Source organism: Triticum aestivum, chromosome 4D (assembly GCF_018294505.1).
Source record: "Triticum aestivum cultivar Chinese Spring chromosome 4D, IWGSC CS RefSeq v2.1, whole genome shotgun sequence".
In the NCBI taxonomy this organism is placed as follows: Eukaryota; Viridiplantae; Streptophyta; class Magnoliopsida; order Poales; family Poaceae; genus Triticum; species Triticum aestivum.
This window is the reverse complement of record NC_057805.1, coordinates 469,715,639-469,740,402: the sequence shown is the minus strand read 5'-3', so window position 1 is coordinate 469,740,402 and position 24,764 is coordinate 469,715,639. Positions and strand designations below refer to the sequence as shown.

Below are 24,764 nucleotides of genomic sequence, written 5' to 3'. Positions count from 1 at the left end.
CTAGAATTTGAACCCTGGTGGGTTGGGAATACAACTGTACTCCTAATCATCCAACCACATGTTGGTTCGTAATTGCTTATGGCATTTGGATGGTGTATGTTTGGTTCTTGGGTTAGTCAACATCGTAAAGAAAAATAAGTTAAGAGTGAAAAGGAGTCATTGTTATGCAAAAAAAATGGCAATTGACATAAAAACCAATATTTTGGCATGCCCCAAAAATTGATAAGAGCATGCTTTGATAACCATCCAAATGTACCCTACCAAACTTTTGTAAGATAAAAGTTCTTCATTGCCTCTGGTGTCTCTTCCTAGTATCATTTAGAACCTACAGGGAAAACTAACTAGCACAATATATATACGGAACTAACACTAAATATGATGATATATATAGGAAATGACATTAGTTTTGAGTATTATATCATTTCACATGGTTGAGCAAAAAGCAAACTCGTATCATGTATTCTTTAGTATCATGTTAAATCACGTCTTTGCAGACGTAGTAACCATATGAGTTAAAAAAACTGGCTGGAAGTGAGGTAAGCATTCAAACCTGGTTTGCTACCAAATCCGTGGATGTGCTAATTCTTTTGGCATCAAACTAAATATGCCATAACAAGATTCATACATCGACATACTTCAGTCGTTACATTTGATCCATTGGGTTTGGATGGGATCATCATTAGTGGTTCACCATAACTAACAGCTTTTGTCTTCTTTAGCGTCGCTCCCAAGCAACAATTTATCCACATGTTTTGTAGGTTTTTAATCAAGACCCCGATGCATTTAAAGACATTAGGTTCTGACCTTTTTGGGGTGAATGACTCATACGGCTCTTCAAAACATACTCCCTCCATTCAAGTTTACGAGGCCCACACGATTTTTTAGAAAAATTGACTACAATAGTAGTTATATGCCACAAAATATATCTCGCTGGATTGACATTTAATAAAAGTTTTCAAGGGTACGCCCTCCGTTCCAAAATGTAGTGCATATTAGAATTTTGAGAAGTCAAACATGTAAATGTTTAACCGAAAAAATATCAACATCCACAATACAAAAGTAGTGTCATTTGATTCATCAAGAAGTGTATTTTTATATCCTATTTACTTAGCATTTTACATGTTGATAGTTTATTATATAAACTTGGTCAAGTGTAGACATGTTTGACTTTTGAAAACTTAATATGCACTTCATTGTGGAAAGGAGAGAGTATAATTTTACGACATATGACTCGTATTTTATTGTTCAAATCAATGATCGACTTTTGCTTAAAATACATGAATAGTTTTCGGCCTTTTGAACTTTAGTTTTCATCACCAGCTAAAGCATGGAAATATCATAATACGGACGACAAACTTAGAGATGTTGACTCTGTGCTTCATAGAACCTTTGTAACTTTCAGAATTTATTGGGATATTTGTAGTTGGTGTATATTTCAGTTATTCTGTCTTTTGGCACCTCTTTTACTTAATCAATAAACATACTTCATAAGAGCATCTACAGTCGGATTCTTCAAATTGACTGGGCGGAAGTAGCACTACTGACCGGACAGGAAAGAAGAAAAAAGTTAACTCAACCAAACCCCTCAAAGCCTCCTAAACGTCCAGTCTGTCCGGCACTCCTCATACTCAACCATATAGGGGCAATATGAGGAGGCCCGGACGTATCCCGTCCTACGTCCGCACATAGAATTTAGCCCACCATGAATCCTTTTTTCTTTCTTTCTTTTCCTTTTTCTCTCTCCATCCCTACCAATCACATCCGGACAAATTTTCTCCATCCCTACCAATCACATGCAGTCAAATTTTGCCCAGTCGGGCTATAGATGCCCTAAGGTGTATTAATTTCTCAAAACTTCTAACATTTCTATAGCTGACCAAGATTATAGAAAACATATATTAACATCTTCAATTATCAAATAAATAAAATATGAAAGTTGCATTACAAATCTAATGATATTGATCTGGTAGTGTTGGTATTGATATCTTTCTCAATAAATTTGTGGTCAAACGACCTTCTAAAAAATCAACCCACCTTATATTTTGAACGAAGGAACAGAGGTAGTAGATCTTAGTTCTAAAAACAATCACGCACGCGAATCTACATCTACAGTAGTGAGAAGAACTGGCCAAAGATAAATAGTTTTGACAAGCTCGTCACTTCCCATGTTAACATACTTCAACAGCTTCACTGCACCAACACGTTGTGAGGAATACACCGTGATTACCCCACCTCCATCAAATACTACTCTAGTTTGGTCTACAGATTATGTACAAGGTGAAACAGGATTGAGTTGATCACATTGATACAAAAGCCAGGACGGGTAGAGATCTCACTGAAAGAAAGAAAGAAAGAAGGAAGGAAAAAATCTACAAAGGGGGAACCCCGTCCCGACACAGTTCCTATCTACCTGCCTGCAAAATTGATGTTGTAAAACAGCCTTCAACAGCACCTCTGTTCCGTAAGTTTCGCCTGCTCACACTGCCAGGGACATGTCGCGTGTGGAGGCGTTGGAGTTACTCCTTGTACCGCACCGCATCACCCTCTCGATCGCTGCTGCTGTGATCACTAGGAAATTCAGCAGAACAATTGATGAAACCGTGAGCTTTCCCAGCTTTCTGTCACCTGATGAATGCCTTGAGCTGAATGTTCAAACCAGGGACTGCTTTCTTAGAAAGGCAAAGCATGAAGCCGAGGTTCCCGACATTTTTCAGAGTAGATGCTGGGTAACAGCCTCTGAATAAACAGTTGCTAATGCCCTGCATGCATGGGCAGAAAGTCATGTCAGTACTGCAGTCAGTTGTCATTTGTAAGATGTTTCAACGTACTTCAGGCAAAAGATTACTTCAAAACCACTCACATGATATGAGGGTGGACCCATTATTCCTTTGAATAGTCCTTTGCGAAGTCCTTCATTCTTTGCTTGATACTCTGGGGAATTAATAACCAAGAGAATCAAAATACATGCCACAAACCCAAGTGAAACAAAACACATGGAGGTCAACTCAAATGATAATGAAATTAACTGGAGTCAACTACCAGAAAGCATACTCAAAGATCATATTACACACCTGCAATTCTTCATGAAGCAATACGAAGACCTTCTTCATCAATTTATGCCTCTGCAGAATATAATGTCCTCGGTAAGAAATAATGAAGAAATGCAGAGAATGCCAAGATCTTGATTAATGCAATGCCCCCCCCCCCCCCCCACCGCCCCACCCCCCACCCCCACCTCACCACACACACACACACACACACACCACCCGAAGCGCAGGTTATCAGTTAACTGTAAAAATTTATGTTACTCAGGTTCAATCAATGAAGAAAAAGGCAGGCAGAAAGCATACTGTGCCCGATTCATGGTACATGTCTCTGAGTCTGTCAACAATGTAATAGTACTTATCCTTGTCTCTTTCTTTAGCAACATTGAAATCCTCCTGAACCTTTAGGAACTCAGACCTGCATAAAAAGCATGCTAAGTTATAGGAGAAGATAGAACATGGACTGTGAAGAATTAAAACAAGAGTACAAAGTGGAATTTTAGAAGGAAAAATTCAGGTTAGCACATACTGTGTTTTCTCTATCTGACTGTTCAAGTAAGAGTAGACCTTATATTTCTCATTGTACTCCTGCAAATAATCTTCGTATCTGAAAATGGATATAATCAGTTAGTTGCCTGCATGAACAAAAAGTACAACTGCAACGAAGACATACCAGCCATTGAGTAATTGCCTATGTGTGGTCTATCTCACAAGGAAAACAGTTGCGTTTTGAATCTCTTAATGAATATGATGCTGTGTTACACTTCTGTGTGACTGGGACCTATATTTGTGCTAAGTGTGGTACTGTTATCATTATTGGATTTCAAGACACAAAAATTACCCGAGAGGTAAACTGTAATCCCTCCATGACTCCGTCCCAAAATTACCCCAGAGGTAAACGTTCTTATATTTCTTTACGACAAGTCCTTGATCAAAAATTCTCTATTGGTATATAGTTTATGTGACATGAAAATGATGTCCTTAAAATCCCAATTTGTTAAACATTACTCATCAGACCTTATTATATTATTTAGTTTGATCTTCTAGTCAAAAGAAAATTCATTACAAAACACTTACTCCCTCCGTAAAGAAATATAAGAGCGTTTAGATCACTACTTTAGTGATCTAAACGTTCTTATATTTCTTTACAGAGGGAGTACTAAATTACTCCGATTTTGTAAAGTAATTGTTGGTCAAAGTCATGCTCTGGGAAAACAAAATACACCTTATATTTTGAGACCGTACACAGGCGTGTGTGTATGTTAGAGCAGAAAATTATTTCTAGCATCGGCTGAAAATCTCAAGGAAAATTCTGATTTAATCAAATATTTTCACGAGAAGGCAGTGTAAATCTTTGGTGACGAGTGTGCAAACAAGCTAAACAAATTAAATGCACTAGCAGAAATACTTCAAAAGGGCATAAAAACATCTAGTATATTGTCACTTACTGTGAAAAATCTTTTATTGGACCTTTCAGTTCTGGCTTAGCTTTATCGTACTTCTTAAAGAATAGATTGTCTTCTTCCGAAGAACTGTCTCTTCTCTTCCTACCTGTCTCAGTCTCTATCAAAGAGTTATTCCTACTTCTTTCCTCATTTTCTGCAGGGGAAATTGATTTCCGTGTTCTACACTCTATGCCATTCTTGGTACCATTCTGAGGAAGCTTGGGAGTAGTCTTCTTCCTATCTACATGATCTAGCATTCCACCCTGTGCCAATTTTGTTTCTCTTTTGCCTGTTTTCTCTACCGACCTGTCTGGGTATAATACGTTCTCTGAATCTGAATCATCAGTCCTTGGCAATTGCCGACCCTGTGAAACATTTCCTCTATGCTGAGACCTATTATTATCAGTGTCGTATCCGGCGGTCTTCCTTGGGAATCCTTCCTGGTTTATATTACCTCCAGAATTAAATTCTTGCGGTGATGGTTTCCTCTGATCATGGGAAGCAGATAGGGCAACCTTCCTGGTATTCATATTGGGGTAGAAATTATCTACATTAGTTGCTTTACCATCAAGCGACTTAGAAGAACTATTTCTCTCAAGTTGTTTCCTTGTCCTCCCGTTGTCATTTTCCGAAGGTAATTCACGAAGTTCACCCAACTCGAGATCAGAATGCTCTCTCTGGAGCACCTTTTTTGGAGATGATTTCTCAGCACTGTTTCTTTGCAAAATTGGTGGCTTGCCATTAGTTTCAGTGCATTCAGGAAGAGACATCATCATGTTGTGGTTAACATTTCCTCTGACACCTTTTGTCAAATTCATGGGATTTGTATCAATATTAGGATCCTTTGAGCGCTTGTGCTTTTTCCCATCAAGAGAAGATCCCCCATGCCTACCCCTTTTTCTTGCAGCAGAATCATCAGTGTTATCAAAATTAACATTCCCAGGGCTGCCATCCATACTATTCAAAGGTTTCTGCACCTTATCTAATTTCTTCTTAGAGCTTGTTTTCGTGATCTTTTCTTGTTTTCCCTCAGAGTGAGTTGGGATGGGCAGATTTTGGCTCTGATTTATCTTTTGTAGATCTCCAGGAGTCACAGGCCTTCCTTCCATAGGACTAATATCTTGTACCTGTAGCTCAGTATGTGTGTCCCATCCAACATTCCCTGTCTCCTTGCTTGACCTCTCATTGATATGTTTGTCAGGAGGCAAGTTCTGTCTCTGTGCTGATAAAGAACCTGTAGCTCCTGAATAGGCAAAGTCAACCTTGGCCTTTTTGGCACTTTCTGGCTTTGTAATAGCATTCTCATTACCCGGAAACCTTTTCAAGGTGGGTTTGGCACCTATCTCTGATATTCTTGTGGGCACATGGTTTGTTCCATCCTTTGAGGTTGACTTTCTTCTGCTACCATGCTGCTCCGTGAACTGAATAGCTTCTTCATTAGGTAAGTTCTCACTACTCGCTACTAAGGGGTCATCAAAATGATTGTCCTCATAAGACATTTTGTTTGCAGGATACTCGCCATCAACTATACTTGGATCTAACCTGGTACTCACCATGTTTTCGCTTCCTGGAAATTCTGATGGCATGTCTACATCGCTTGCACCGAATTTCTCAGTTGCTGTAGCGGCATATGCCGGCTCATCATTGTCGACATTCAAATTATTCAGATCAATGTGTGATGATGTGCTCTTATAATCCAGATTTGTTCCAATATCAATTTGCTCATCATCGCCATCAAATGTTGGAAAATCTCTTGGCGAGGAAGACAACTTCAGTTCATCTGCTACTTTCCTACGTGCTGTATCTGGCTTGTTATCATCACTTGTAATATCCACAAATGCATCAGATCCTTCCTTGCTGCTTGATGAAGCATCACTATCGCTGTCGCTGCTGCTCCCACTGCCACTTCCAGCACTTCTACTCTGACTGCCACTATCACTTTCACTCCCACTACTGTCACTGTCGCTGTCACTATCACTTCCACTCTCACTAGAGCTACCTGCTTTGCCATCACTGTCATTGACCTTTTTGTCTCCTGCAGCTGAAACCGGGGAGCCCCCAATTTCAATCTTCTCAATATCAGGATCATCTATGCTTAAGCTTGGAGCAATTTCTTCGATGTTCTCATCGATAGTCCTGTTAGATACATCAGTTAGACACTGAGGTGCTTGTGGGCGGAAGTAGCAAACATGCAGAAAATAACTATACATAAAACTATGGAGGGCATCATGAAGGGAATGCCCGGTTAAACAAGAAAAGAAGCACAGAATTGAACTTGTAGGAGAAAAATAGTACCTTCCACTGCCAGATGCATGATTAGAGTTTTCTACTTCCAGTTCAGGTTTCAGCAAATACCTCCCTGATGACTGGCAATCTGCAACCTGGATAAATAAAAATATGTTAAGTGTGCATCACGATATATTCTTAATGTCTCCTTACCAAGAAAAAAGGCGGTGGATAATGTTTGTTACTCACATTCTTAAGGATATGCTCTATTTTCTTTGAAGCATTTGGAATTGCATCTGCAACAGCTTTCTCCAAGGCCTACATATGTTTCACAACATGTAGTGAAGAGAAACATCAGGAAATTCCTTTTGGAGTAAGCCTTCGGGAATCAGGCAACTAAACAAATGACAAGAACAAAGGCATCTAAGATCATGAACCAAAGCATTTGTAGCATATGATCAAGCCAACTATGGATGATATCACAATACATCATGTATAAAGCTGGAAAAAAAATCAAAAGATACAGAACAGTCATCAGACCACAAGGTCAGCCATAATTGAAGTGACATCTCATACAGCAAACTCATGGAACTATGGTTGTCTTTCAAACGAGTGCAGAAAAATCATGTATAAGTTAGCATGGAAGCTTGTAATATTTAAAACTTACTGGTAGTTTATTTTAAAACTTCTGGATTCCTTTTCCTATTTGCACATGCTAAAGGGGGGATGGGGGTTACCTTTAGATTCATTCCTTTTGGATTTTCTGAGAGTGTAGATATCAGCAGGCTTCGCAAATCAGTTGTATTATCCTCAACACTTGCAGAAACCCCATGATTTAGTCCTCGAGAGATCCTATTTGGTGTTGCTTTCTCAAATTTACTGTTTTCCTCTTTATTCAAATCAAAAGGTACTATGACTTCATTATTTGCATCTGACCCAACAGGAAATGAATGAATGCTTGGTCCAGGTTGCTCAGGAGAAGGCACAGGTGAAGCCGAGATACTTCCTTTGGGAATACTGTTAGGCAGCTTTACTTTAGAAATTGATTTGGTTGGAATGACAGTAGCTGGAGTAGACCCACGAAAACAAAGTCAGGTACATGGTAATGCAGGGTCTTTTAGTGGTAGAATAGTAGGACATTTATATACATAGAAAGAATAAAGTACTACAAAAGAGAAGATCAGAGAGAATTGAAACCTTGCTTCTTATTGAAATTGTCCTTCTTCTGGTTCCATTTCCCCCTCCGCATATTACCTGGAAGAGATAGCACCACTAAATTATACAATCTCTTACAAACCATAGCCGTTATACAGTCTAACGAACCTTAGGCACTAGTCAAATTCAAAACCAGCATTTACATTGCACATAGAAAAACTGAACACGTCACACATTTCTACTATCGAAGCATGAATGTAAAAGTGAGGTGGAAATAATGAACTCGTTCAAGAAAAACAAAACGAGTTATCAAAGTTCAAACCTTCTCCGGCTGCAACCATTGACTTGGCCTGATTCCTGACAGATGGATTCCCAGGGTCCAGCACAATTGATCTATACAACAGAAAATTAAACAAGGATGTGTAAGTAAAAAATTGGACTTATATGCAGTACTGAGAAAAGATCTAAGAAACCTATAAATCAGGATGATGATTAATCAGTGAGAATTATGCATCAGGGAAAGCAGACAAACTTTCGAGATTTCGCGAGACGTTCAGCCTCCTCTGAGCGCGCTTTCACAAGGTTCTTTGCTGATTCATCCAAAGTGCGGTCCACGGTCACCTTGCGCCAAGCAGATCCACGTTCCACAAGCAAGCCATTTCCACCCTCTCCGCTCTGTTGTTCTTCGTAAATATCACATAACTCACCCCGTTCGGATGCCCAGGCAAAATTGAATTCTTTACCATCAACATCGATAACCTAGTTCAAGAAAAGAACTTTCAGTTAACAAATTAAATGTACAGCAGTAATTCTCATGTTGCACAGGCTTTGCGTCATGCCAAAAACCAGTAACAGGGGGGGGGGGGGGGTACTATTTCTTTCAAAGTAAGACTCTAAACCCTCCTCCATGGTACTAAGGTAATAAGGACACAGCAGTTATAAATACTCCAGTGCACAAGTATCATGGCACTGGTATTACTTATTACTTAAACAACAGAAAATTGCATGAGTGGATACATGAATACAGGCATTACTGTTCTGTTTGTATGTACCTAAAACATGTTTGTATTTTCTCATCAAACAACATACGAAGCGATCGTGAATACCAAGCAATACCGAGTCAACTGCTGATCTTCCAGCAACCTTCAAATCCTAAATGATCTACTCCCTCCGTACCTAAATAAGTGTTTCAACTTTGTACTAACTTTGCACTATTATTTTGGGGCGGATTGAGTACAATTCTAACTATTGGACACTATAAAAGTAACTTCCATACACATGTGAAGTACACAAATTTATAACTAGTAAGCTTATCACTTAACAAAGCATACTACAGTAGATACAACAGGATATTTAGTGGTGTCGAAGCAACATGTTATGGAAGTGATATTTATTCTACAAACGAAACAAAATAGTACAACAAGGATCCACAGAAATAACCAGCCAGACATAAGAGTTCAGTTCCAGTAGACTTGACATGTAATGTAGAAAGGTAAGAATCCAGACAGTCTTCACAAGAGACCCAAAGTACCGGCTAGCTGCTATTTTCCTCTTTTTTCAAACCAGCTTGCAGTTCATGCATATCATAAAACAGTTCATTGTCTATAATTAATTTTAAGATTTGAAGAGTTCGCCAGCACTAATTTATTCCCGAAAGGGGAAATGGGGATAGATTTTAGATTTTGCGGGGTTCTATTTGAAACAAGTGATGGGTATTGGAGCTCACTGTCCATCATTCATGAGACTCTTCAGCGAGAAATCTTATATGGGTGATTGTTTTTTCTAAAAAGAAACATACATATCCCGCTATTAGTAATTCCAAAAGCACCACCGAGTTACAGTACCTAAAAAAATCTCACACTAAAGATAAAAGACCAGGTGAGAAATGTGTCAGCTTGTTATGCACTCAAATTAACAAAAATCGTTTTCAACTAAATCATTCAAATGGGCCTCATGAACTTGGAACCTAGAGTTTGGATCGTCACTCAAAGGAAAACTTTTAATGATCCTAAACAACATAAGAAACCAAACTAATCTTAAGCTTAGAGCATAGAATGTACCAAGCCAAGAACCCCCACTGAACTGCACAAAATAATAAAATTATAGGTAGATAATTGTTTTGAAAAGAATTATATGTTAGATATTATGGGGCACAGTTAAATTTCAACAGCTTCAAATCAGATTGTATGCCGCTTACTGTATGCTGCTCGGACTACACAAACGAATCATCAACAAACAGACTCAAACTAAATGCGAATTGAACAAACAATTTGGATAAACCACGAGATGAACTCCACTCAACAATAAGCAGGCAGTCTTAAGCCAAATCAGACTCATCCGGACCAAGTATTGAAAGGATTCAAGTGAAGAACCGTCCTCTAAGAACCAGAGAGGAAAACCCGCACAATGATAAATGAAAATTGGCAGTTCTAACATGAGCTGAGCTAAGAAATCAATACGCGCCAACAGTTCAGAGTTCAAACTATAACGCGAGTACCAAGCAGTAAATTCGAGCAATCTGAATGCAAAACCAAACACGCAATGAACCTATCAACCTACCCCGGACTCAGGAAAGGTGCCATGGAAGAAAAGGGAAATACAGAAAGGGGCGCTCGCTCTCGACAAAACAACCGTAATGCGTAGAACATCCAAATTGGTTAGGTTAAACTTCGTAACCGACTCGAAGGGAGAGGGGAAAAAAACTAAACGGCGGAGGGAGGGAGAGAGAGAGCTCACGTTCTCCGCGGGGTTGATGCTGGAGTTGAACATGATGCGGGCGCCGCCACCGGCCTCCTCCGCCCGCCGGATCTCGTCGACGAGGTCGGGGGTGAGCCTTATGATTGCCGCGAAGGCGGGCGGGCTGCTGGACTCGAGGCTGAAGGACTCCTCGCGCCCGGCTGCCTGGGCGGCGGCCGCCGCCGAGGCCGCGGCGGCGGCGGCGGCGCGGCCGCGGGGAGGCGGGCCCTTGCCCATGGAGGAGGAGGCGCCCCGGCCGCGGCCGTGGGGCGCGGGCGGGCGCTTGGCGCCGCCGCCGCCGCCGCGCCCGGCGCCACGGCCGCCGCCGAGCTTGTACATCGCCCGCGCCTGCCTGCGCGAGCGGCGGCGCCGGCGGGGAGGGTTGGTCCTGTTGGGGCTCCGCTGGCGGAGAGTAGCGAAGACGCCGAAGAGAAGGGCGCAGAAATCGTGTAAATTTTTTTCTTTTCCCTTTTTGATTGAGTTTGGTTAATTTTAATTTCCGGGTTTGCTGCTTGGGTGGGCTGGGCTCTCTCGCCCTTCTCCGTTTCCTTCACAGAAGATGCAGAAATACAGATGCCTCTTCTCCTTCCTTGAGATAGCTGTATGTGTGTATTTTCTGACATGATGATTGATATTTTTTTTCTTGCAACACGGTACGTATGATGATTGATTACTAGGGCTAACTGCACAGAGGACGATCGAATGTAAGCCGTGGTGTACACCCTCACGAGAAAAACATTGGCATGTAGGTACGTTCGTGAACGCGAATTTACGCCGGTGCCCCTCGAATGTCAAACGCCGAGGTGACCAAGGGTAAAAAGAAAAGTTTTTTAAAAAAACTAAGGGTAAAAAAATGTTGCAAGTTTTGTAAACAATGTTGCTGCAATGTACAGTTGCACTTGTATTTTTAAATCAAAAATATGTAAAAATAAACAAATCCATATTGGCCTCTCATCTTCTTATTTCTTGTGTGGAGTTCTTCATCTCGTATGATATAAAAGGGAATGTTTTCTTGGGGAAAACATGCACGCGCACACAATTTGTGTTATGAAAACAATGTGCAAATTGTATATTTGAATTTTTCAAACCTACATAGCACAAAATCGACGACCATGGATAATTTGCATTACAATTTGAGGGCTTATCTTCCTTGCACTTCCCCACACGTAACATGCTAGGTCATGTGTGCATTTAAGTTAATTTTTGGGACATGAGATGTGAGGCCTTTACGGCATATATTTTACACGCGTATTCATGTGTATTCCAGGCAAAAATGTGACATATTACACATAGGTTTTTGCTGAATTGGAAAAAATAATGAGAAAAAATAATACGATTGTCTCATGGTTTCTTGAAGTCTAAGATAAATGTTTCTCCCATTGTACTATATGTCATGTTTTAGTCGCGTATTTCAGTTTAAAATCATTCACCGCAAAATATACAGTTACGTTAGTATTAAGTGCTAGATATAACACGGAAGGATATGCCATGCAAGTTATCTCAACCAATACATACCCTTGTATTTATATACATGAGGTTAGGAAGATTTATTACCCAACTCATGTCCCAACCAAAATATCCACATATATGATCTTGTATTCATGTCTTACCTATATTGTACCGACTTATTATACTTTAAATATATTTATCTTGCAACAGAGCACTTCGCCTTGCTTTATTTGCAGTTAGGAGGAGGACAAGGTGGATCACATACTTATGCAATATGTGAATGCGAGAGAGCTTTGGTAGGTTGCGGTCCCAACGACGAGTGACTGTCTTGAGGAGTGGTGTTTGAGGTCAAGAAAACCTCTGCCGAAGTGAATCAGGAGAGTTTTTTTGGAAATGTGTCAGGAGAGGTTTTGATTCAATGGTCATTCTCACTTTGCGGAATCTCTGGAAACAACGCAATGCAAGGCTCTTTCGAAACGTGGAGCAGCAGCGGACCGTCTCAGCCCTCGTGACTCACATTCGAGCTACCGGAGCGGTGTGTTTAGATAGTTTCGTGAGAGAGTGAATTTGTTCAGCTTTGTGGTGTGGTATTGATCTGTTACATCGGTTACAATGCAGACATGTTTTCTTATGAATATATTGCTGTCTTGTACCGAAAAACAATAATACGGTACGCATATGAGTGCTAAGTCCTATACTCATAAAGGCCAAAGATTGTGTGTGGTGATACACCATGTCGCGAGTTGTCCTTCCGCTTCTCTTTATGAATATTGTAAAAGGAAAATCCAAAAAAGAAAACGTTTCTCTTGAATAGAGAAGTTTGCATGCAAATCAAATTTTTTTTTTGTGGGCAAGCATGCAAATTGACTTGGCGTGCACTGTAAGACGAACATCTAATCCATCGCAGAAAATATAAAGGACGAACATCTAGTCAACTCTTTTGGCAAACGTTAATGCCTCTTTGATTCGTAGGATTGCAAAAATGCGGGAATAGGGAAAATGTAGGATTGAAAATGACATCCCATTGGATTCCTGTAGGATTTGAGTTTGTTTGATTGAATCATAGAAAAAATACATGATTTCTTTCAAGAGGTTGGAGTGGATGCTAGAATTCGTATGCAATGTATTTCAAATGAATCAAACGACCAATGCAGAGAAAATTCGTAAGGATTCCAATCCTTTAAAAATTCCATGAAAATCCTTTGAATCAAAGATGCCCTTATTGTCCTCGATCGTTCCTCGATTTCAAGCATAGTCCTTGCCACGCAGTACTAGCATGACATACTCGCAATCTCGTATGTATCTAAGAACACGGGGAGGATGACGAGCTAACTGGGTTGCTGGAGCGATTTTGTTAGCGACGCCGTCACGCTTCCAAGGCTCCGCCAGACGGCGACAGCGCTACGCTGATTTCAGCAGAAAAGACCAATGGCAGCAGCTCCATGTGGATCTTTTGATCTTATCCACACACACACACGGACACACCCCGTTCGTGCGCATCTAGACTTGCACGTGACCGAGCAAACCCAGTTGCTACGTCTGATTCGAATAGGATATTACATGAGCATATTATTTTCTTCCTCCTATATGCGCATAAAGTTTCACTCACAATCACCGTTGTCAAAGGCTGCTACAGGTCGATGTAAAGGTAAATTCCCATGGAGCAAAAAGCTACCGCCAAGAATCCAGCAACAACAGTGCCAGCCATTCGCCCGACTTGTAGGGGGTGTTTGTTTCCAGGGATTTTTTTATGTAGGGACTAGAAAAAGTCCCTCTTAAAGACTTTTTTACCAAACGGGAGGGACTTTTTAAGGACTAAACTAGGCATTTGGGACTAAATGAAGAAGACTTTCAAGGAGAGTCTTTTTGGGACTTTTTGAGACTTTTCCAATAATGCCCCTCCATGCACCCATTGGCCCGCCATCCCATGGTGTTGTTTGATTGTTATTTTTCTATATACTAGGGGCAACATGGTCATTTAATAACCTCTAGGAAGGGATTAGGAACTTTTTAGTCTCTGAAAACAAACAGGGACTTTTTAGGGACTAGGGACGTTTTAATTGGGACTAGAAAAAGTCAGGACTAGAGAACCAAACACCACCGTAGTCTAGTTGGTGGCTGAACAAGCCGGCAATTCAGCAGACAAACGGACGGCACTAGTGCTGCTAGTGCATAGCCGGATAAATATGCCCACAAGTGGCCAAGAAAGCATCCATTCTTTTTCCCTTCCCGGAGAAAGCGGCCACCCAGCGGTCAATTCCGGTGAGATCACCCGCAGAGAATCATCATCACCTCGCCGTCGTAAAAAGACCAGCACCGGCCGAGAATATTCCTTCCGCTCAGCATCTGGCCTGGGCAAGACCAAAACGAAATCAGATCGACAAAACTTAACCCCATTCACGCCAAGCTCGAGTGATAACCGAATAACAGAAAGTGGGAAACAACATGATGGCAAAGCATCCAAGGATCATCATATATCAGTCGCACAGTAGCACATAGGTAGATGATAATAGGTCTCTAGGACAGGCAAACAGACAGACACGCATAGCTCATGATAAATGCCTCAACTGCAAGGATTGGCACTGGGCAACCAAAATTGTGGGGAATATTATTGGCTCCTAGTTGCCCCGCCTGCCGCGGCCTCGACCGCCACGGAAGCCACCTCCACCACGGCCGCCGCCGCCGCCTCGTCCTCCTCCTCTACCACCGCCGTTCTTGTAGTGGTGACCCTTCTTGCCGTTTGAATTCTTGTTGCCAGCCTTCAGGTCCTCGGGGAGAGGGAGTATGTTGTCGACGCACTTGCGGAAGCTGAAATCATCGGTGGACCCGTCGACCCTGCGGATGAAGAAACATCGGCTCTGCCACACCGGGTGGTTGCGGATCTCAAAGGCCTCCACGCCTGATCCAATCTTCTTGGTGGGCTCGGCGTGGCCTTTCTTCACCAGGTCCTCCAACACCATCTGCTCGTACTGTAAAAGGTAATATTCAAGTTAGCACTCTGGGTGTCAGAATGAAGATGGCAATAACGAACTTTCATCTGGATAATAAGAACTAAGCTTGAAGGGCATACAGTACATTTGAGGCAACTCCAAAGCATCAACTAACATAATCCTGCATTGTTTCACAGCCCAGATGACAATAACGAACTTTCATCTGGATAAGAACTAAAGCATGAAGGGCATACAGCACATCAGAGGCAACTCAAAAGCATCAACTAACATGATCCTAAAATGTGGTCAATACATCAATCATATGATAAAGGAATATATGCGCGATGATCTGGGCCAGCCAATTCAAAGTTTCTAAATCAAATTAAAGTAAGATTACACCAATGCAATACAAGATGGGTTGAATTCATTTCATTCATACCATCCTCAAGATATAAGAGTACATAGCAAAGTACTGCAGAGATTTCATAAGTCTAGTACTGCCCAACAGAAAGGGCAAAAGGTTACTTCTCCGATATTGCATAACCAGTTAACCCCATAGAAACTGCAAACTCGAAGGGAAGTTGACAATATTCACACCATGGTTTTACAAAGTCAATATTACCACAAAATTCTTAATTTGCAAGATCAGATCAAAAGTTCAAAACACACCAAATCCTTAATTTCCAAGATCAGATCAAAAGTTCAAAACAACAAAGCTTACGCTCTATATCTCCTGATTGACAGCAATATTAAATTCAAATGACTAAAATACTTTGGAGCAGAACACTGAACATTGTGTGTGCGATTGTGAGGGGAGGGCAAATAAGATGCACCGAAAAAAATAGATAACCAACCAATAGCAAAACTCAGATGGAACAAGAAAACAAATGAGTTTTAATGTCCTCACAGGATCTGCTTGTGATTGTGATATCAACGCTAACCATGAACAGTAAAGACAAACTATCTACATACATTTCAGGCAGAGAACCATGAAAAATGGAACATATGCACCAAAAACAACCACATACACACTCGTTAACAAAAGTACAAAACTCATATGGAACCAGAAGCTTGATCGGATCTACTTGTGATTGTGATAACGCTGACCATGAACACTAAAGACACACTTTTTACATACATTTCAGGCAGAGCACCATGAAAACAGATCAACATATATACAAAAAAAACCAAATATACACTCATTAACAAAACTCAGATGGAACCAAAAGTTTCAATGTCTTGACTGAATCTACTTGTGATTGTGATATCAACACTGACCATGAACGCTACAGACAAACTATTTACACATAATTGGGGCAGAGCACCATGAAAATAAATCAACACATGCACCGAAAACAACCACAAACCACTGAATGATAAAACTCATATGGAAACCTAAACAGTACAGCAAAAGAAAGAAGGCATTAATTAGCAGGTGTTTAATCTAATGATAATTTGCATTTTTTTAATAATAAACACACGTAAAGGGAAGTAGAAGATCAACCTTGCTTAATTCAAGTATACTAGAACACTGAAATCAATCAAATCAAACCAATAGGTTGCTAAACTAACATTTCAGGATACCTAATTGCGTTAGAAAGTAAATAACTAAACCTCTAAACAGGTAATGGGTCAAATCAGGAAGCTGGGAGTCTAAGCATGGCATAAGATTAGATCCAACTTACAACCAGTTTGTCCAACCTTGACCAATTGCAAATTTGTAACCTTCACAGTGCATTTATCGAGTACAATTAGTTAGATTACTTGGAACAAATCAATGTAAAAAATGATTTGCCTAACCCAGGCCCAGGCACCACGAACTCGCCGAACTAATCAAATCAACCTACCAGCTTGTGACTACCGTGGACTGGACTACAAACGCAATACTCATAGCAAATCACAATATAGGCGCAACAACAATAACATCACCATGGCACAAGCGATTGGCTAAATCCTAACACTGACAGCCTCACCTTATTGAACTCGAGGTTCGGCGACCACGAGTGGAGCAGCGCGAAGAAGTAGTCGAACATGTCGACGGCCGTGGCGAACTCCTTCGGCCCCAGCTTGACGGGCTTCCCTTCCTCTCCCTTGGCCCCCTCTTCCTCCCCGTTCCCGGCGACATCCTCCGCCTTCTTCGCCTCTTCCTCCACCTTCGCCTTCTTGGCCGGCGCGTCCTCCGCCTCCTCGGCCGCAGCCCCGGCGGAGGGGTCGTCCCCCTCCTCCCGCTCCCTCTTCAGGCTAGGGTTCGCCTCCGGGGCCTCGGTCTCCATGGCCGCGGCCGCGGCGGCCGCCACCTCGGGTTCAGCCATGGCTGGGGGTGCGCGTGGGAGGCTGGCCGGAGATCGTAGCCGCGGACAGGAGGCGGTGGCGGTGGCGGCTGCGGCGGCTGCGGCTGCGGCGGCTAGCTCGTAGGGTTTTGGGGGTTCTGTCTCTGGGTGTGGTGTGGAGAGGAGGGGACGAGTGCTTAAGAATCAAGCGTTCGCACGGGAATACAAAGAGGGAATAAAACGAGGAGAGCCCATGTGGCCCATTGGAGGACAGCCCGGGAGCAAAGATGAAAGTAATCTGCGTCGCTCGCAAGTTTGCCGGGCCCGGCCTGCTCTCCTTTTAGTTTATGGAGTATACATTTATTTTCAACCTCCTCAAAATTTGCTAAAAAAAACTCCTGAAAAAATTTATTTCCCTCCACTCCAAAATATATTTTTTCTGAACAATCTCTGAAAATATAAAAACGACACTGGGAATTACAGCTGTTGTTGAAACAAATAAAAAAAGAAATAAGAAAACACATGGAGAATGCTCTAGCAACACGAGTGCATGTTTCTAATGGACATTTTGATAGTAAAATGCAAGTTCACTAAGTTTTATGTTGTAACAAATGCAATTTTACCCAGGACAACATACAAAAGACTGCACTGATATGAACAGTAAAATCTGAAGGCAGAAATAAAAATTACGAGTTTTCGGCAACACATTTACTAGTTTTCTAGCTATTTTCACACACTTGATAGAATGTGCATGACAACAAAAAAGTGCTCCAAAATGCTTTTAATTTTTTTTGTAACATCAATTTTATTACTTTTGCTTAGAACATCACGATTGTTTTTTCATCATGAAACTTCTGCACATTGATGAAAGACTTAACAATGAAAAATCAAAGAAATCTAGGATTGTCTTTCATTGGCCTTTGAATATCTGAAATTCTTCCACCAGTCAAGGAAATAAATTCTGATCTTAGAAATCAATTTTGAAAATGTTTTTGACAAGGTTAAGCATAGTGCAATCATATACATGCTCAACGCCTGGGCTTTGGACATAAATGGATAAGATGGGTCCAGAGTATTTTACAATATGCTTCCACCCCTAACATATTGAATTGTGTGCATGCTAAAAGGATCACATGTAAGAGAGGAGTTCGACAGGGAGACACGGTGTCTCCCCTGCTATTTGTACTAGATGTTGAATTACCACAAATGGTGATTGATGAGACTTGGGATAATGGTGAGATTGTGCTTCCTAATGATGAATCATATGGACAGAGTTATCCCATCATTCAACATGTTGATGACACAACTCATCATTTTGCCAGTTGACCCTCTGCAACTTGATACTCTCAAGACATCCTACATAAATTTATTGAATGTACCGGCCTTATAGTTAATTTATGCAAATCTCCTTTGGTTTTTATTAATATTAATATTGACGGCCAATAAACTTGCACATCGCCTTGGATGCAAAAGAGACAGTATGCCTTTCACCTACCTTGGTTTACCCATGGGTACTAGGCTACTAGCAGACCAAAAGTTGGTGCCCTCATGCCCATGATCACTAGACTGGAGTAGAGACTTTTTGGTATTGCCTCCATGCTATCATACTTTGGAAGATTAGTACATTTGAACACGCCAGTTCTGTTATGCCTACTTTTGCTATGTGCTCGGTTAAAGTATTGTTTATTATCACTAATCATGTTAAAAGTGTGGCAAGACATTTCTTAGGGATGGTAAAGATATTAACAAGCAAGGCAAATGTCCATTCAAATGGGATAATGTCTGCTTTTGCCCAAGAATGCAGGTGGCCTTGGTGCCAAAGACCCGAGACAACAAAACAGAACCCTACTTATGAAAGAAGTTAACCAATTCTTCAATTATCATGACACTCCATGGGTTAACCTTATATGGAGAGCTTATTACAACAATGGTACTACTCATAATGCTTCCTCCAACACTGGACCATTCTTCTGGAAAGATTGTTGTAAACTTATTGAGGATTATAATAATATCACAACATGTAGCCCTAATGACGGTTCACCCATTCTGTTATGGAATGACAACTAGCATGATTTTTTTTCGAAAAGGGGACTCCCCGGCCTCTGCATCAGAACGATGCATACGGCCACCTTTATTAAAAAGCAAAGATGTTCAACACAGGTCTTAAAGTCTACAAGAAAGCAAATAAAAGCTCACAAAGAACCTACAATAAGGTAGCCTTAGCGCCACAACCGGTCGACATAAACAGGATAAGAAAACTAATTGCCTATCCTATTACATGACCGCCATCCAAACCGGTTGAATATATCCCGTGCTACCATCTCCCACCGGATAGATCCAGTAACCAAACGCTCCCTGGCCTCCGTCAGAGTGAGTAGCGACCACATACGGATCAAAGCAGTGGTTCGGAAGATAACCTGCAAAAAATGAAAATTTGTTGTTCTGTTAAAAACCAAGTCATTTCTGCAATTCCAGACTGTCCACAATAAAGCACATACTCCTACGCGAATGTGTCTCGCTGTTTCGGCCTCTATCCCATTAAGCCACGTTCCAAATAACGTGCTGACAGAATTCGGAGGAGTAATATTAAAGGCTATGTGCACCGTCCGCCATAACACTTTTGCCATCGGGCAGTCAAGAAAAAGGTGTTTGATGGTTTCATCCCGATCACAAAAACTACACCTAGTAGGTCCTGTCCAGTTACGCTTTGCCAAATTGTCCTTGGTTAAGATAACTTGTTTATGTACAAACCACATAAACACTTTAATTTTCAAAGGAACTTTGACTTTTCAAACATGTTTGGAACTAGGAATAGAGCTAGCGTTGATAACATCGAGATACATCGATTTAACTGTGAACTCCCCATTCCTAGTAAGTTTCCAGCGCAACTAATCGGGCTGTTGAGACAGCTGGACCTCCATTAGTCTACGCACTGAATGGAGCCAAGCTTCCCAACGATTACCAGCTAGCGTTCTCCTGAATTGAATATTAAGGGGGGTGGACTGAAAAACTGTAGCAACGTACGCGTCTCGTCGTTGAACAATACTATAAAGAGACGAGTATTGAAGAGCGAGTGGTGTCTCTCCTAGCCAAGTATCCTCCCAGAAACGCGTGTTGGTGCCATTTCCGATTATGAACTTTGACATATTGAAAAAAGCTGACTTAACTCTCATCAGCCCTTTCCAAAAAGGCGAATCCGTCGGCCTTGCGGTCACCTGGGACAAGGTTTTGGACTGAAGATACTTGCTACGGAGAATCTGCGCCCATGACAACTGGCATGATGATAGCATGAAGGAAAGATTTCACGGCTCCAGTCATTTACCAAAAAAAAATCACATTATCTCCTGCTAAAGCCATATCTAAGAATGACATGCACGATATGTTCTATCTACCACTATCGGGCATTATCCTCCGACGATGTGATGAAATTTGCTAGCATTATGCATGGCATCGATCTCAGTTATAACGCTGGCACTTGGACTTTCAACTGGAGTGGACAGAAATACTCCAATATGGAAATTATACGATGAATTAACTGGACCTCCCCCCGCCCCCACCAACACCAAACATTGATGCTCCCTTCAGATGGACATGGGAATCAGGCTGCTTGTGTAAACACAAATACTTTTTCGGGTTACCCATTCATGACAAACTTAATACCATAGATTTGCTTCCCAAGAAACATTTTCACATTGATGACACTACTTGTATGCGTTGCGATGAAGGTACCAATAAGGATCTCATTCATTATCTTTTTCATATGTTATTTTTGTCCCAAAAAAAGGATGACAATGGCCATGGTGTGGAACACAAATTTAAATATATTTTATATTATAATTGAATGACAAACTAGAATGGAAAACATTTGTTTAGAAACTCTTATCATAGGATGCACATGAATGTTATCATATTTGAAAACAAACAGAGAAATATGGATCAGTGCTGCTATTCTTTCAAAGAGGATTTCCAAATGGTAATGAACAGGGAAAAACCCATTCTGAAGATGGCATGCAAACTTGGCTTGACACTTTGTAATTTTTTTTTTCTCATTCCCCTATCACCCTTCCATTTTCCATATGTACATGATCATATTTTTTTAATAGAAATGAGACATGGTAGAGCCTTCCCTACTGCACTCATGCTAAAAGAAATGAAAAATCAAGTTTTTATTTTTATTTTTACCGCTTCATTTTATTTTTACTGTTCATCCAAATGCATATGCACTCTAAAGTAGAAACTCCATGTCTTGACTGCACTAAATAAAGAAGTTGCAAGAACTAATAGTCAAAACGTTAGTATTAAACCACCATCGGTCCTATTTCGAAAGTACCATCATGAGCAACACGATTGTTCAAACTTAAAATTTCGAAAAGAGCTTGCATGCTAGCCCCGTTGGTCTGGGCACTGTGCAGATTGGCAGCACAAGCCAGTAGCACGGGCTGCCAGTACACTCCAAGACGAGCCAGCTTTTGCATTAACTCTACCTGTACGTATGTGCAGCGTGAAGGTCTCGAACCAACACCTTGCGCAGCAGCCAAACGAAACAAACAAGTTAATTAAATGCACCACACAGCACACCAGTAAATAGTTACGACGACCAGTACAGTAATTCTCTAGTTCTATCGACACGCAGAGCACAACACACGCGCACCCACCCCTGACAAACTTTGATGCCACATTCCTTATTGCACACACTGAAAATTACTAAGCCGCAAATTAACAATCACACGCACACGTACGTACGTACGTACACCCAAATGCATGGCTAATGATTCGATTAATAACCGCATAAACACGTGAAGAAATGTCGTCTCGTGTCGGAACTAGTTGCAGGACTCCCGGGCGAAGCCGACGCGCGAGTTGGCGACGTCGAAGACGACCCGGAGGTTCTGCTGCTGCAGGTTGGCGACGACGTTGACGACGGAGTTGACGTTCTGCGGCGCCTCCGCCATGGCCAGGCACGCCAGCGGCGTCGCGCTGCTGTGGATCAGCGTGTTCTCCATCGGCAGCGCCAGGTCCACGCCGCCGTCCATGTGGATCGTCACGGCCGGCGCGCCCCCGGCCGCCACCTCGTCCGTGTTGAAGCACGTGTCGAACGCGCCCAGCGACGTGTACCCGCTCGGCGCCGCCACGTGCCGCCGGAACTCCTCCCGCAGCGCCGCGTACACGGGCGCCGTCCACCGCGTGATCACCGTGCCGGAGTCCACCACCGTGCCCGCGCCCGTGCTGGGGTCGAACGCGAACGACCCCGCGGGCACCTTCACCGGGGACCGCCCCACGCTCAGCCCCGTCACGTTCACGTAGTACAGCGACGAGCGGTGGGGATTCCTCAGCATCGGCGTGTACCGCGCGGCCCGGGGCTGGCCGGCGGCGCCCAGCCGGAGCGAGCCGGAGAAGTAGTACGACTTGTAGCTGGGCAGGCAGTAGGAGAAGACGCCGCTGTACATGTTCCCGACCTGGGACAGCAGGGCCATGGGGCCCCGGCCAAGGCCCAGGAGCCCCTGCTTCGGGAGGTTCGATGTCGGCCCGCTCACCGAGCCCACGCACCCGAACGCGTAGTTGGGGATGGAGTCCTTGCCCAGATGCAGCCAGTCGCTGGCCAGCGCCGCCTGGAAGGAGGCGTCGGCGAACGGCTTGGAGAAGGCGCACGACGGCAGCGGCGCCGCGCTGTCGAAGGGGTCCCGGTCCGGGCAGGGCTGGCCCTGGAGGATGGGGCACATGGACGAGGAGCAGGGGAGGGGCGCGTAGGAGGAGGAGTTGGCCGGGACGAAGAGGCTGCTGGCGGGGCAGGTGCCGCACGGGGAGCAGTGCGCCCAGGTGGCGTCGGCGCTGGTGTCGAGGGCCAGGAGCATGGGCTGGGCCGGCGAGCCGAGCCCGGCACGCACCACGTAGGAGGGCGGGGTCTGGCCGGAGGCGACGGGCGCGGACGCGGCGCCGGCGGAGGCGGCCTTGGAGGAGAGGAAGAGGAGGCGCGCGTCGTCGTCGCGGGCGAGCGCGATGATGGACTCGAGCGGGGAGGCTGACCGAGGGTGCACGTTGTGGTAGACGGAGAGGTCGGCCGCCGCAGCGACGGTGGCCGCGAGGAGGAGGAGGAGAGGCACTGTGGTGGCCGCCATGGCTAAAGAGCTCAGCTTAAGCTAGGAGTGTCGGTGACTGAGGGAGTGAGGAGCGTGGCATGGGTTTATATAGGGGTTTTGGCATTTTTGTTCGTACATTTTGGGGTCTTGCTTGCCTTTTTCATTTCCATCCCTGTTGAAAATTTTATGTTAGTTGAATTCCAAATACAAACAAACTACGTTAAAACTTTTTTTTTTAGAATTTTATCATTCATATCACGAATCAGTACAAAGTAGTTGACCCTTACAAGCACCCTGAAACGCAAACACAAAGGACCATGAACACCTAGAGTACCCTAAGACAACCATAACACAAGAAGATCTCCGGAGCCCTGTCATCATCTCTGAATCTTGAGAGAAGACCCCTGCAGTAGAAGGATCTGCAACCAGTCGCAAGCAGGTCATCATCTTTGACCTCGGTACAATTGCCGCCACGCTGCTTCCTCCTTTCTTGACACCAGCACTGAGAGGGCATGGACATCAATCCAACATACCCGCAACAGCCGTCGCCATCTTTGGCTTTGAGTACCGCGAAAAGTGTCAACTTAAAAGGTTAAAAAGAAGAGAGCATGTACCTGAAAAAAAGTGTTGCACCCAACAGCCTGAAACATATTGCCTATTGTTCATCTTCTCCTCGCGCACGCCCCAGCCTGACCAGCCCCAACTGCCGGCCTCCACCACCTGCGGCCGGCGGGTAGCGGGCACCGCCTCCTCCACGCCCTCTCCTCAACCTCCTCCCATCATCGTTGCTGGCCACCGCTCCGACCGTCCTTCTAACCCCCGCACCGATGAACAATTCCGACGACCCCCTGCACCCCATATCCCTAAGATAGATAGTGAGGTTGCTACTCCCTAGCAAACCTACATCCTTAAGATCGATAGTGGGGTTGCTTCTTCTTCGCCGAGGTTGCTTCTTCTCTGGTGATATCCAGCCTCCCCATCTCGCGCGCTTGGGAAGAAGAAAAACACGAGTAACACAACCAAAAAGTCTAGGTACCTAAAAAAAGGGAATCCGTAAAACTAGGGGTGCAAAGCGGCGTCCCGCCAAGACCCGCCAACATGCGAACTTGGAACAAATTGAACTAGCACAATCTGATCCAGCTAGAACTAACATTTTCTCTTTTGTATACGAATCGGGATGGGTTCGGGGGCTGCTCTGCACCCCTATGTAAAACAACGTTGAAATTTGTAAGAACTTTCAAATGAAGCTAGCTAGCATCTGTGTTCATTTGACTTTTCAACCATGCATATCATGCCATCCCGCTTGTGTGAGTTGGGTCCATCTTGCCAGTTCTTCGGCTAGAAAAAAAAAACCCCTTAAATGTTCGGACGGACGGACCGGTCAGTGGCGGGTTAAAACCAACCCAGACGGGTGCCTTGAACGGGCCTCAAA

General features: G+C 43.2%; 3 protein-coding genes across 3 annotated transcripts; all 3 read right to left on the bottom strand.

Annotated features, from left to right (window-relative positions):
• Nucleotides 1-1,972: 1,972 nt before the first annotated feature.
• On the bottom strand, nt 1,973-11,059 carry LOC123098712 (nucleolin 2). Its single transcript, XM_044520777.1, has 13 exons — nt 10,607-11,059; nt 8,403-8,629; nt 8,193-8,263; nt 7,913-7,969; nt 7,453-7,781; nt 6,965-7,033; nt 6,785-6,870; nt 4,493-6,625; nt 3,574-3,651; nt 3,351-3,462; nt 3,072-3,122; nt 2,861-2,931; nt 1,973-2,759 (listed from the first exon to the last, which is right to left on the bottom strand). The coding sequence occupies exons 1-12, from the start codon at nt 10,943-10,945 to the stop codon at nt 2,881-2,883; spliced, it is 3,603 nt and encodes a 1,200-aa protein (XP_044376712.1). The 5' UTR covers nt 10,946-11,059; the 3' UTR covers nt 1,973-2,759; nt 2,861-2,880.
• Nucleotides 11,060-14,489: 3,430 nt separating this feature from the next.
• On the bottom strand, nt 14,490-17,439 carry LOC123098711 (protein EMBRYO DEFECTIVE 514). The gene is made up of 2 exons (XM_044520776.1): nt 16,959-17,439; nt 14,490-15,024 (listed from the first exon to the last, which is right to left on the bottom strand). Exons 1-2 carry the CDS (start codon nt 17,295-17,297, stop codon nt 14,674-14,676), a joined length of 690 nt encoding a protein of 229 aa, XP_044376711.1. The 5' UTR covers nt 17,298-17,439; the 3' UTR covers nt 14,490-14,673.
• Nucleotides 17,440-21,795: 4,356 nt separating this feature from the next.
• On the bottom strand, nt 21,796-23,422 carry LOC123098710 (aspartyl protease 25-like). The gene has a single exon (XM_044520775.1). The coding sequence runs from the start codon at nt 23,369-23,371 to the stop codon at nt 22,079-22,081; it is 1,293 nt and encodes a 430-aa protein (XP_044376710.1). The 5' UTR covers nt 23,372-23,422; the 3' UTR covers nt 21,796-22,078.
• Between the last annotated feature and the right edge of the window lie 1,342 nt (nt 23,423-24,764).

What these genes read in the sequence shown, in the direction of transcription:
- LOC123098712 (XM_044520777.1), bottom strand. Translation starts at nt 10,945, where the DNA reads ATGTACAAGCTCGGCGGCGGCCGTGGCGCCGGGCGCGGCGGCGGCGGC. An exon ending in AATGGTTGCAGCCGGAGAAG is followed by an intron (nt 7,970 to 8,192) that starts GTTTGAACTTTG and finishes TATCTCTTCCAG; the next exon opens with GTAATATGCGGAGGGGGAAA. An exon ending in TGTACCATGAATCGGGCACA is followed by an intron (nt 3,123 to 3,350) that starts GTATGCTTTCTG and finishes TATATTCTGCAG; the next exon opens with AGGCATAAATTGATGAAGAA.
- LOC123098711 (XM_044520776.1), bottom strand. Translation starts at nt 17,297, where the DNA reads ATGGCTGAACCCGAGGTGGCGGCCGCCGCGGCCGCGGCCATGGAGACC. An exon ending in CGAACCTCGAGTTCAATAAG is followed by an intron (nt 15,025 to 16,958) that starts GTGAGGCTGTCA and finishes TACCTTTTACAG; the next exon opens with TACGAGCAGATGGTGTTGGA.
- LOC123098710 (XM_044520775.1), bottom strand. Translation starts at nt 23,371, where the DNA reads ATGGCGGCCACCACAGTGCCTCTCCTCCTCCTCCTCGCGGCCACCGTC.